Source organism: Osmerus mordax, chromosome 9, assembly GCF_038355195.1.
Source record: "Osmerus mordax isolate fOsmMor3 chromosome 9, fOsmMor3.pri, whole genome shotgun sequence".
In the NCBI taxonomy this organism is placed as follows: Eukaryota; Metazoa; Chordata; class Actinopteri; order Osmeriformes; family Osmeridae; genus Osmerus; species Osmerus mordax.
This window is the reverse complement of record NC_090058.1, coordinates 2852074-2866418: the sequence shown is the minus strand read 5'-3', so window position 1 is coordinate 2866418 and position 14345 is coordinate 2852074. Positions and strand designations below refer to the sequence as shown.

At 41.7% G+C, this 14345-nt stretch overlaps 1 protein-coding gene across 2 annotated transcripts; it reads right to left on the bottom strand.

The window, feature by feature from the left end:
- Window positions 1-312: 312 nt before the first annotated feature.
- ppm1aa (protein phosphatase, Mg2+/Mn2+ dependent, 1Aa) lies at window positions 313-13896 on the bottom strand. 2 transcript variants are annotated; one of them, XM_067242632.1, is made up of 6 exons: window positions 13529-13896; window positions 11569-12430; window positions 11329-11446; window positions 11074-11185; window positions 10105-10162; window positions 313-395 (listed from the first exon to the last, which is right to left on the bottom strand). In XM_067242632.1, exons 2-6 carry the CDS (start codon window positions 12403-12405, stop codon window positions 360-362), a joined length of 1161 nt encoding a protein of 386 aa, XP_067098733.1. In that variant the 5' UTR covers window positions 12406-12430; window positions 13529-13896; the 3' UTR covers window positions 313-359. The 2 variants fall into 2 exon arrangements, with proteins under 2 accessions (XP_067098733.1, XP_067098734.1); XM_067242633.1 differs by lacking the exon at window positions 313-395 and adding an exon at window positions 8657-8985.
- Between the last annotated feature and the right edge of the window lie 449 nt (window positions 13897-14345).

Below are 14345 nucleotides of genomic sequence, written 5' to 3'. Positions count from 1 at the left end.
GGGCCGTTCCTAAAGACATCGTAGCTAAAGTGTCTCTTGAAAATTCGTAACTCTTGAAAGTGCATAGATTAGCCTACTCCTTACGAGCATGTTTGGGAAACGCACATAAGAAATATCGATGGTTCCGTTTTTTGCTCGATCGTTGCTACGATCCATCGTTATTGGGAAACGCAGCCCAGGTCAAGACAAAATAGCACACTTCCAGTTCCACTGTTAGAGTCTAAAACAAACAGCAGGTGTCTAAATGAGGACACGAGTGCCTGAGAGAATACAATATGCAAGAAAGAGCAAAAACAAAAAACAGGAGACATGTGAGGTTTGTTTAGTTAGCTCGTGTGTTTAGTTGATTTGTTTTTATTTTAGCTGAAACCACGGAAGAAGAGGATGTCGGGGGCCTGGGGAGAAGAAGAGGAAGGTGAAGGAAATGAAGACTGGATCTCAGCTGACAGCATAGAGAAGAAGACAACATCAACACCACCACATGCTGCTCAGAGACCATAGGCCGCATGCAGGATTGAAGTCACGCACTGGGAAGGAAACATAAACAACTTGCTATGTGGACTAAAGGCCAAGCAGAGAGATGGGGAAAATAACAATATAATTAACACAGAGACAAACGTTTTCACTTCAACACAGCCCACAGAAACAGCACAGTAGTTTAGACAGGCGATCATGCTTGCTAAGTCAGTAAAAGAGAGGTTCTGGTCCAGTAAAAAAACAAACAACATGAGAAAAAAAAAAACACCTAATGAGCCATGAAGTCTTAACAATAAGATAAACAATAGTTGATATAAGATGAGTGAAAACCATAACAAATGTGTTAACAGTGCAAAGAACAAACAAGCCTTTGGCAGAGAACACATAACGCATCAGTGATCCCCAAAGGAGAACAAACAGATGGGATGAATATTCATGTGGCCATTGGCAGTAAGAAAGTTAATGATACCACTTTATTATTCCGTTCATCTTGACAAATCCGACTCCTCCACTGGAGGGGTGGCAAATAGGAGGGCCTGTACAGCCCAGAACACAATCATTCCAGTCACTTCCAGTATCAAAACAAGCACAAAACACAATGGCTTTATTTCTCTACAAAGCAATATTGGAAGGGTGGTGGGCAGTTATCAACAGCACCAAAGTTCTGCCCTGTCATTAATCCACGACTCCCATATCTTGACAAAAACAACAGGGCTGACCCATGGGCCATGGCTGACATTCATCCTAAATCTTCCAGTCAGTGCAGAGGAATGACAGGACACAATGTGGTGAGAGTGAATACTGATACAGGCCCTAACGAGGAAAGGTGCTGATGCTAATGAGAGCATCCGTGGGGCCTTAACAAGGACGCCTCGTTTGGTGTCCTAATTCACAGTGAGCTTCGTCTCAGGGGTGCAGGATAATGAGCTGGCCTGGGATTCCCAGGGCAGGGGGTTGTGTAACCCACCTCACGCGGGGGACACTAACTCTCACATTGTGTGTGTCTGTGTGTGTAAAGTGTGTATTGGAGTGTGAGTGAGTGTGACAAAGGGGGGAAGAGAGAGTGTGTGTATGGATATGCGTGTTTGTGTAAAGTGTGTGTTGGCGTTTGAGTGAGAGTGACAAAGGGGAGTGTGTGCGTGGGTATGAATGTGTGTGAGAGAGATACAGTGTGTCTGTGTCTGGGGAAGGGCGAGCGAGCGGGGGGGGGAGGGAGGGGAGCGGGATGTCATCCCTGCCTGATACGCTTGTTTGTACACTCCCATCATTGAATCGCTGCGACCAAGTGAGAAAAGCTTGTGCTCTCTGTGACAAAGTGACCCCGGGCAACACATACACTCACGGCGACAGGAAACACAGAGTGAGAGAGAGAAAGAGGGGGAGGGGAGGGAGGGGGGAGACGGATGACAGATCATAGACATCACAAGACACAGGAAAAAAATTAGAAGTACAGCGATATGTGTTGATTCAATGTGATATTCTGGATTGACGGTGTTGTTAAGCTTTAACCTCGACTGACGGTGTATCTTTAGTAATTTAACGAGCTCAGGTCAGACAGTCATGACCCTGATTCTCTAGCTCGTCCTCTGTCCAGGGAGATCGCTTCTTCTTTCGAGACATCTCTCATTCCCAGGACCGAACCGATCGGCTCAGACCCTTCCGACCTCGACATGCAACCCTACACAAAAAACGGTTGTCTTGCGTTCATAAGCAATTTGGCGAATGCTGAACTCGGTACCCTGAGTGTCTACCAACCACCCGAAGCACGCACTGAGCCGCTTCCTTTCTGCTGCGTCTGCGTGGCTGCATTAGTGAAGCTCAAATGGGTTTCCGCCATGAGAAACAGAGCATGACATGCGCCCAACAATGCCAGGCGGATGACAGGCCAGCTCCATTTGATGATGGCCGCTGCTGATGTGGACCCTTTTTTTGACGTGGAGGAATATCAGGGCAGCATGATTCATTACGGGGCGCAGGTGGCCGTGGATCTAATGAGTCAGCCATCTTAGTGAGGTTACGCATACTGCGGAGGAAAAAACAAAATAGCTTGCAGCTTTTTCTTTGGTTTGTTCTTTGGGCTTATACAAAAAGGGTTTGTATAAGCCCCCATAGAATCAACCTATGTAACTCTGATGACGAACAACCCATTAGAGGCCTGGTGTTAGCTCATCATAAACTATCACTGACTGCGTCTAATTCAGCAGTCAACAACCCTTTAATGATTCGTGTAGGCATTCTAAAACCCTCACCTGTCGCCTTAAGGAGCAGGGTTTACTCCCAGACTCGTGTTTTAGAGGATGCTTTCATGGGTGGTTCAACAAAGCTCTAATTGACTCAGTTATTAACACTGCCCCCCTCTGGCAGACTGTGGCTGTTAGGCTCACTGGCTGGTCTGAAAGCGAACTGGGACACTGGTCCCATCTCTGGTCCGACATGAAGTCACACGGAGGACACGGGGGGGGGGGGGGGGGGGGCTGCTGCTGACAGGAAACATGAATGAAATAATACCACCAATATTAACACCTGATGGCAGAAGACTAAAACCTACAAATAGTGACAAGTATTCTCACTATTGGGCCAACCACAGATAAGCAGATTTTGAAGTAAAAAACAAACACTAAATCGTTATAAAATGATAAAAAATGTTCTGCCTGCCGGCGAAACCACTTCCCACTGGAATAACAACAATCCAAATTATACTTGATCTATCAACTGTTTGCTACTGAGCCCTGCTTGAACGTTTGACCTTCTCACATAGCTCATGACATTATGCTGACATTTAGACTAATCCCTCCCACGGTTCCTAATCTCACTTGCTGTGGACTGGCCTGGACCCTCCTCAAAGACAAGCCCACAAACAGATGGGAAAACACACAAAGACCCAAGCAGGTAGGAATGGTCATGCGTTGGAGGAGCCGAAGTTGAGTTGGATAGCACCATCACCCACTCACTCAGTATGATTTAGCTGAGCACTGTACTTGTAAACATTACTTATCCATATTACAACATTAGCATATTAGACTACAAGACCCCCCCCCTCTCTCCATGCCTTAGTGACACAAAATAGTTAACAAACATGGCTGCTGTACTTTATATAAATCAGTGAGATGCAGGGGTCAGGGTAATATAAGGTATGCTGAATAATTTCTTAGGTATACTCAAATAAATCCAGTAGCCTGAATACACCCACAAATAAGTTTAGATAGATTTTTTTTGTACAGATCCGAACTCATCGCATAACAGTTAACTCTTGTTATGAAGAACATTATTCCTCACGATGTGCTGAAGATTTGCCAAGAGATTCAATAAAAACTTAAGGCTACAAGGTAACAACCCATTTATTTAGTGATACATTCTGCAAACTAGAAATTTTATTTCAAACTTTAAAAGCTAAAAAAAATGAAATAAAGAAGGAATGAAAAGGAGGGAAAATGGGAAATTCAGGGAGGAAGGAGAGAAATGCATCAATTCACAAGCAAGGAATGCAATTTGTTCAATCAACTCAACACAAATAGTACAATTTAGTTCAGGGAACAAAGCTTTTTTAACATTTTCTTTTTCTGTCGTCCTTTGGAGCTAGAACATAATACAAAATATACAATTATTGAACTTTGTCAATCACAGATGCCTCAGAGAAGCAGTTGAATCAACACTACAATACTTATCTACAGCAGTCTAAAGCTATTCTTGAATGTATTCATAAATATAGCAGACATTAATGTATGTACGCACATTTTGAATGCTTACAGGGTTACCAATTAAACACTTGCATTTGTTAAAAGAATGACATCATCTGCAGGAGTGAGAAATGAAATAAGCTTTCAAGATTCAACGAGGTAACATGGGGGGAGGGGGGGGAGAGAGAAATAAAGTGTACAAACCAGAAATGGTTGAGAAGTACCATGACAACCAATGTTACATGTCACAATGTAGATACGGGAAGTACCGTAACCTGGAAACACTTTTTGATCTATTCCTTGCTAGAAGAACATAATATCACCTTTCAGTACTTTAGGGGGTTGCGTTAGACTGGGTAAGGCAAATCGGTGAGCTTATTAATGAGCTGAAAAGGTCAGCAACATGGTGTGTTTCAGTCTCTCCTGTCACACTACCCGTCACTGCCCTTCACGCTGTGACGTCACAACTGAGGTACATCATTACGTAGAGGATAAGAGGGCGCAAACATTAAAATCTATTTTACTTCAACCAGCTTTACCTCTGCATGTCAACACACAAAACTGGTCCCGGCCAAGTAGAGGAGACCCTGTCGATAGCTTGATATCTTTTCCAAGAATAACATAATATTTTGTGAAAAGCTGATTATATAGACGATCAGTGCAAATGACTATTGTCATTTAAGTACACCTAATATCTCTCACGCACCTCACATATCTAGAACCCTGAACTTTGATACAATTCTAGATCTCTGAAGTAATGGAATACATCCTACCAAGAAAAGAACATTGTGGGGTGGGGGGGGGGTAAAACAACACAAGCAAGATCATTGGGGCATCGTTTTAGTATAAGGGAAGGACAACAATTTTCCTAGTTTCTAAAATAAGCTAACAATTTCAGTGGTCACTTAATAGATATCAATATTTCAAATTTGCACACTTCAGCCAACTAATGTACATAAACATGACTTCTATCCAGCTTAGAGAGAAACGGGTGACAAGAGAAGCGATTCTGACGGACAGAATAGACAGAACACAACAAACCAACTGACAGCCGCTGTCAGTTTAGTCAAAACTACCAAGATGGGTGCGGGAAGGGTACTATCTACCGCTTCTAAAAAGGTCTAGAACAACAACTAGGTACGCCAAAGAGATGTTTCCTATAAACTTTATGAGGTATTGTAGTTTTATGGACATTGTTAAAGACACAACATCTGCTTGCTTTGCGCAGACCATCTTTGTAGGATACTCAACGGGGCCTCAAGTCAGAAGGGTACAATATTACAATGAAATCATAGCCACGCCACTGCAAATAACCATGACTATTCCCGTTTCAACAACTAATATCAAGTTAGTCAATCACCCCCTTAACCAACTTAAGATAGATAACAATATGTTTTCTAGCCATTTCAAATTTGTATGAAAAGCATGAGTACATATTAAACAACATGTCGGGCCAATTCCCACAGTGTAAAATAACTTATGGGAAGCAGAAAGTTATTGGAAAAGTGAAGCACTGTGTGGATGTACAATCAGAATATGGCCCTTTACATGCAGAACAGAACCTGCACATGAATTGCATGGCCTGTTCATCTAAATGTCACAAACACTATCTTTACGCAAGTTTACAGTACATGCAAGTAGTTGATTGACAATTGTGACCTTTTTGTTACCAAACAAAAGCACTGTGGCAAAAATCTACAGCTAGGCAGTTGGAATAGAATTTCTCTTACCTACAGAAAAATGATAATAATTATAAAAAATAGGTTCATTTCCAGTTTTTTTATATCAAAAAGGAAAAATGACAGTCAAAGTACTCTGAAGATTGAAAGTTGTGAGAAAGATTTTCGTTGTTAACTTCATTAACTTGTTAACTACTGAAGTAGGTACTTGATGAAGAAAAAAATATTAACACACCATAGTACTCGTCACAAAAATACTTTAGCTTATGAGGTTGTCAAAGCATCAAGGGAATATCCAAGCCACTGCAACTGATAAAGGCCTTGTGTATCATGAGCTTTGGTGCCTCCATGTTTTGAAATTGTAGTTTCTTTACACAAGTATGAGGGAGGGAGGGGGGGGGGGGGGCATGGAAATTAAATAGCCTTAGTGGCTTTGCTACCAGCTTAACTATCTCATTTCTCAATTTGAGATCAACGAGGACACCTGTAACTATCTATTGAACACACATTAATCTCTTTTCCCACATTGCCGCCCTCAGTGGCACCAAGCACTATGATAGTGTAGTAATTTAAGCTGTTCTGGGCTACATCAATTGTCAAAATGACAACATCAACTCAGTCTGAAACACACCCTCAGCACCATACCTCCAAAAGTAAATTTTATAGGTTCTTCATACTTTGTTAAAAAATATTTAAATTTAGCATAAACATTATGATTGATCGTCACTTTAAACCTTACCATAGAGAATAGCCATGGCAACTGGCCACTAATTAGAGTATTAAAATGGATTTAACATTTCTGAAGGACGTAAATGCTAATAACTACTAACCATTAGGGATCCAGATTCAGGAGACAACATAGAATTAGCTTGTTGCCGATGTTAAATTATTAGATTGTCAGTTGGTTATATTCAGTATATTACCCTGTGTGTTACATAAATAAGACAAACTTTGAAAATAGTCAATGACAATCAGAGGGACACCTGTGTATACTGTCTCTACAGTGGTCAAGCTAACTGGAAGATTTTTTTTGTGTGAAAAAAAATAAAAATTAACTAAAGTTATCTTGTCCACTGCATTTCTAACTCAAGCAACATTATTTATTCCTTGAAAATGTAGGTCAAAAATATATACATACATCAATTTGCTACAAAGCATTCTTGACAATCATAAAACAAAACTAAAATAAAACAATTTCTCTCTATAGCCAAGTGTTAAATACAGATTTAGTCAAGAGACAATTCATTATTTAAAAGAAGGGGGGGAAAGGGATCGCAAATCAACCCAACAATCAACCACTATAGCAGCAAATCGTATTGTGCTCTGGATCCTACAGCAGTGAGTCTGTCTCTGCACCGACAGAGCACCACAACACTGTCTCTGCACCGACAGAGCACCAACAACACTAGGGGAATCGAAGGTGCTATACAACCAGGACAGCTCAACTGCATTTAGTGGATTTGTTCTCGGTTTGACAACTAGATAAAAAAGGAGGAACCAGCTAGAAGTTCAAAGTAAATCCAAGTTTCTTAGTGCGATCAGAGTGGTAGTCACTGTTTTAACGATCAGTGTTAAGACCGCACAATGCAAAATCAGATTAGCTGATGCATGCATGTACAATATATCACTTGAACTGTGTACCAAATCTGTAAAATACAAAACGCACTAAATCTCATGAAAATGCTTGGCATGGGAGCTCATAAAGCTGAAATATGCTGTCATATGGCACCCATCATGGGCATTTGTGACAATTGACATTTGCCTAAATTCAATATAATTATCATGACACAAGTGAGAGTCGTCATGGCTGTGACTAGCTAGCATCAACCGCTACACACCAGGCGCAGATCCGAGTCTTCAGTGACATTACAAGGTGGGCATGGCTGATGAGACAGCATTACGCCAACTCCATCATTCCACTGCAGAGTAGTTGTGTTATCCAAAGCTTTCTGAAGGCCAGTGAGAAGCCGTGTTGTCTCGATATGGAAAAGACAGAATGGAGGGCAAGAGAAATATTGAGGGTGTGTGCCCCTTACCCCTAGGGATTCATCATCTGCACCACCATAGCAAACAGAAGCGACCAAGCTGCACACTGAACTACCACACTGTAGGGTTAGCTACCTACACTTGTGCACGCACGCACACACACACACACACACACGCTTGCAAGCACATAATAACGCGCGCATGCAGACAAACACAGCAAGTCTTAACAGGTGTCTGGTGAATTTTTCTCTTCATGCAGTGTTTCTGATAACTACTATTTTGCAATCTACTTACAGGAGGTGAAAGGGATACTTTCACTCCAAGTTTCCATGAGGACAAAGACACCCTTTACAATAGTTACTGCAACGTGCACAGAAATCCATATAAAGACAACAAAAATAAAAGATCAACAAAAAAAAAAAAAGCGGATAAAAATGACAATGAATTAGGATTTAAATGTTTTGATTTAGAGAGCTTACTGTGCTGTGAACCTATACAATTTACCCGTTTCTTCAAGGAGCAAAGACACACAAAAAAATAGCAGGATTGGAAGGACAAATAGCCTGGAGGACAAACAGTAATATTCACTGAATAGACATTTGTTGGAACTCCAGAAGAACAGGAAAAGGCAGATAGTGCATAAAGGTTCTCTTTTTCATTTCTTTCATGTTTTAACTTAAATTCAAGCTGCATTAAATACAGGCTGTTTGTACAGGACAATTGCACTTCACAAAAACACAAATATACAAACACACAAGGAAATGTGAATCAAATTAATTACAGCAAACAAGAAAATATTATTGTTTTAGACTTGTTTTTTTTTCTTTTTTTTTTTTTAAGAAAAGAAAACCTGCTGGATTTGCTAGTTGTGGATTAGGTTAAAGCAGTTGGATGAAAACAAAGGTGAGACAAAATGGAGGGGATCTTGAACTCCATAACAGACTGGTGCTGCACTATCCAGATGTGTGTAGGGGTTTGTGTGTGTGTGCTTCTCCTCGTTCTCCTCCCATCATATTCCCTTCTTAAAAATGGAACGCCCAGAGTGCAGCTTGACAGACTGCTGAGGTCAGCTGCTGTGGGTCTTGAGAGGGTGTCGGTTTGTAAACTCTGTGCTGTGTTAGTGGTACGGGGTTGTGTTACCACATGTCATCTGTGGATGCCGAGTCCTTGACAGAAGGAGGAAAGGAAGGAAGAAAACCCTTCAGACTCCAGCTCTACATCCAATGGGCTCTCAATGTCAACTCCAGAAATGCAGAACTTTGCTCACCATACACACGTAAACAGTTGAATAATTATACGGGCTTATGGAATAGTGACAAGGCCTTCCAGGAAGTGAGATTGAGATCCCACCTTTTTTTGTCTTGGCAAACCATCCTGATCTCACAAGCTCATATCCCCTATCAGCGTGTTCCAATATCCAACAGTGTGAGATTGGTGTAGATGGTAATTGATCTCTGCTACTAGCTGTTGTGATTGTGATGTGGTGTGATTCTACTATTGGTCAAGCCTCTGGCCCATGTGGATACTATCACAGAGATATCATCCGACTGCATAATAAAGTGAAAATTGATTGTGAGCTTGGCAAATCAGTGTGATTTCCCTGGCAAACTTAGTATGATAATGTGTAGAGGTGTACACTCAATCTTGTAACACCCTTGTGTTTCCTACTGTTTAGTGATCATTACAGTTGAAACTAATTTTTTATACAGTAGCATGTAGTCAAATTATTTAGACTACCCCATTCTTCAGAAAACTCAAGTTGTGGCTGGTCATTTGTTAAATAGAGGTTGGTACTTGAAACCCAATTCTGTCCATTCCGAAGACTAAATGTACATAAATGCCATATTCGCTTTGTTAAATGCAACTTAATACTGTTACTATTGCCCAGGTAAATATGAAAATAAGAACAGGGAACCAAGAATAAAGGGTTTGAAATCAATCATGATTTAGTGAGAATATGTCTCATAAATGAAAAATGTATTAATGAAATTGTTATAAATGATTGGGCTGTTTGGTAGGATCATGACACTTTGCTGAGTCTTGAGGTGATTGATTAACAACTCATACGACATTTCTACCGTTTGTTCAGACATATGATATGAGTCAAGTGAATTTAGAAAAATTAAGTGGCACATTGAAACTACAAATGCGCATAATAAAGTGATGAACGAGCGTTAGGAAACATAAAAGACACGTGCAAACGTTTTGTGAGATGCACACGCACACAGGTAGCGACACAAACGCACAAACATAAGCTTAAAAAAGAGCATCAAAGCGATACTTACTGTGTCATCACTTCGGTAGGGGTTGAGTTTGTTGTACACTGCTTCAATAACGCTCCGTCTAGGTTTAAACAAGCAACAGTTTTGTTTAGATGTTGAACTAAAAGTAAATACTAGCACAACTGGAAAGTCAATAATAGTGCAACAGACAAACAGACACCTGTATAGTAATTCTCAAAGGTTTGTTAGCTAACAAAGCCAGCTAACAAAGCCAGCTACCCGAGGCTGCATGGCATTATTTAACCGACCAAAGATTTAGGCTTTTACAACCCTGAGGAACCCTTAAGGAATAGAGACGTACCAAATAAAAATCTGGGCCAAAACCAAAACTGAAAATTCAGGATGCACTTGGCCAAAAAACAAAAATGCCTATTTACCCCCCCCCCCCTTTATTCATATTTCACTTTGTAATCGGCACCTTTTCTGCATTTCTTCTGTACCAGCACTGCAGACTGCAAATGTAATGTCCTTATCAGAAACTTTGAAAAGGTTTTGTTAAGTAGGCCTATTTCTACCCCGCTGACATGATCGCCCTTGTTTGGGCGTATGTGAAGCCCTCTGTGACATGCTTGCGTGTAAAAAGGGCTATACAAATACATTTGATTTGAGTTTGAAATTTGTATGTAAAACCACCTGATATCAAAATATCCTAACTGCTGAGAGCGGACATAAGGAAAACTAAGGGAGTATAGCAGTCGAAGATCCAACCTGAAACTAATTTTACTTTGGTTCCGTAATAATGGCTAAGCCGAACAAGAGCGAAATTTGAGCACTTACGGGCGGCAAATTTGCTGCCTATTTGAGACCTCTTACCAGCTAAATATTCGTACATCCCTACTAACAAATGTATATATTCAGTTTGAGTGATGAGGTCATTACCATCAACCTTTACTCTATCCCAAATTAAATATTTTACTTCAAATCATCACAATAACACCAGCTGATTATTAACATAACGGGAAGAAAACTCACTTGCTGGCAAGCTCTCCCCCCGGAGGAAGATTAGGGATGCTTTCTGATGCTAATGTCCGCATCACGTGAACCAAATCAGGAACACCTTCATCTCCCTGCTTCTTTATGATCTCTGTCAGTAAAAAAAGAACAAAATGAGAACGCCAGCCACATAGACAGTTGATTTGAATTTTGGTCTTGTGAGCCTGACCATCTAAGTTCATCATAAAGTTTTCTTGTTTTCTGGGACTATCTAAGCCCATTTAGTAGCTCCACCTTCTACTCTGTTCTCCAGGTATTTATCCAGCTCCGCCTCCCTTTTCACAGCATCTGGAGATACCTTTGGGGCCCCTGGGAAGCAGATCAGCACAACACTCATATTGTCCCGACTTCCCTGCTCAAAGAAAGAGAAGATAAAAGAAAACAACTGCATTATACACTTGTGTCACAGCATCCCACATCTACACACTCATGCAGTTAACATAATGTGGTTTTATAAAAATTTACAAGCCTCACCTTGTACAAGCACGTGTCAACTATTTCATTGCAGACTCTTTCAAGATCATCCGTCACCTCCAGCCTGGACCTGACAAAGTCACACAGTTCCTCGTTGGCCATGACATCCCAGATCCCGTCGCAAGCCAAGACGATGAACTCGTCTTCCGCCTCGGATCTCTCGATGGCGTACACCTCGGGTTCCGGGGACACCAGCTGCTCCGTGGGACCTTTGCCATGCACACATTTGTAGTCGAAGTCTCCCAGGGCCCGTGAGACCGCCAGGGAGCCGTTGACTCGCTGGATCATGACGGAGCCTCCGGCGTTCTGGATCCTCTCCTTCTCCAGGGGGTTGCTGGGCTTGTGGTCCTGTGTGAAGAAGTGCACCGCGCCACCGCGACTGAGGAGGCCCCGCGAGTCTCCACAGTTGATGAAGTAGATGTGACCGGGGGATAACATCACCCCGACCGCGGTGGACCCGCTCCTGTCCACTCCGTGCTTCTTTTCAGAGATGGTGCGCATGTGTTCATCGATCTGGAGGAAGCCTGTACGGATGCCATTCTTCACACTTTCCACGTTGGGCTCCGGCTCCAGTGCGCTCAGGAAGTCTGGATTGCTGGTGATGTGCTCAAGCAGGTGCTCACAGCAGTACTTGGCCACCTGAGAGCCGGCATGCCCATCATAGACAGCAAAGAAGGACCAGGGGTCCAACCCACGAGACAGGCCAATGACAGCTGTGTGTGCATCTTCCATTTCCACCCTCCAACCTTGCATACTGCTCAGGCCATAGCTCAGGTTGTTACCCTCGCCGTGGGCATTGTGCTTCTCCATCTTTGGCTTGTCCAAAAACGCCCCCATTGCAAACCCTTTCTCACCTTAAAAACTGAAATGAAAACAAACAACAGATTGAGTAGTGTATTTTAGGTCAACAAACTGTACAGTACATAAATATAATTAACTTCAGTGATGAAAAACGGATGAATGAAAGGCAGATGAAACATTCACCACCCTTTTATGGCAAAAAGATTAGCACCTTGAAGCCGAGTTCAAGCACCTCGCACTAGTCTAAAAATAGGCGGGTTGGATTCAGTAGCTAGCTACATATATGGATCACTAAAACATTCACAGATGAACCCGATAAATATGATTTTTTCTTTATTTTTTAAACAGCTATAAACAATCGTGTAAGTATTATCGATCTAAAAAGAAACATTACATTCAATTGTATATGTTAGCTAAACGCCAGCTTATCGGGACATATGTACACTAAACCCAGGCTGTCATAACATAAGCACTGTAATAGGGCAATGTCACTCCTACAAATGGACGAATTACTATACCAATAGCAAAGTAACTGATTAATTTGATTTACAAATTTGGATACAATTCAACTTGGAAGGGTAAAGTGTCGAGCTAGCAAGTTAGCGTTAACTTGTTGTGCTTGCTGATCATTGTAGCCATTTTGGCTAGCAGGTTTAGCCTGTATTACAACCTCACCTGGAACGCCTTAACGCTAGCATAGCTGCGTTAGTCTAGGTTAGCAGCAGTCAGGGACACTAACTGGTCAGTTCAAATTCAAAGCTACCGCTAACGATACTATGCTAGTGCTGGCTAACGTAACGGTGAATTAAGATCTAACTTTAACTAACTATGCTATCTTGAGTATTAGGTTATGGTTAAATTTACTACTAAGTTTTTCACCAATTTTACCTAGCTAGCCAGATAACTAGCTGTCCGTGGCAAGCACAACCAAAATAAACAAACACTGCGTCGTTGTGGGCCTTACAGTAGGTCTTGAACCTCAATTTCAGCATTTACGGGCCCTGATCACTCAGTAAGTGCCCACGGCCTATCCATCGCTTACACGAGCATTGCAGCTAACCAGCTAGCTAGGTTTCTTCTACACGGTCGGTCAGTAGTGTCTAACTAGCTAGAGCTAGCGACCCATGTTAGATATCCTCCCACACCCACTGTAACTTACCTAAATCGGAAAGGTTGGTTTTGTAGATGTAGTTAACAGCAAAGAAGCCGTGAACGCGACAGAGACTGGTCGAAGAGGCACCGACGAACTGGATGGAGTTTGCTGCTCTTAACGTTAGCTAGCTAGCTTTAGCTTTCAGACTCTCAGTGCATACAATCAGTGAAAGTGCGGAACTCCCTGTTGTGGATAAACCAGGGATGCATTACTTTATCTAAGCTAGCGACGTTATGTGTTTTAGAAAGGCTGTTCCCTGAAATCTGAGGCCGGAGCTGTTATGGCCAAATATTGTCAAGCCGAGACGTTTAGCCCCAGCCTTCACTGGACAGCTTCAGCTTGACAGCCTAACAGCGTCCACCTAGCTAGCTGGTGAGAGCCAAACAGAATTCGAGTAGAACCCGGATGTTGCAGGTTGCGTACTTAAAAGCATGACATCATCTCTACGAGGGCTTTGGCGATGGGCAGATTTGATGCAGATGGCAGGGATACGCACACAACATACAATGTGTAATTGCTTCAGTTTTACAGATATAAATATTTGTGATGTATACAAGGATGACTTTGGCACACATTTACAGGGCGCACGGATCTTCTGGGATTCTGCGTCAAAAAACAAATGCAGATGCTGTCACTTTATACAAGCAGGATTGACAATGTACATAATGTATATGATGTATTGTGTACGCCATATTCTACAGTAGCCTACATGTATAAGAAATGTATTAATGAAATTACTAAATGCATTCATCCCGACTTAGTATTTTCTATGTTTTCGATGTATTATTATTATTAATAATAATAAATGGGGCTGAAATAAATA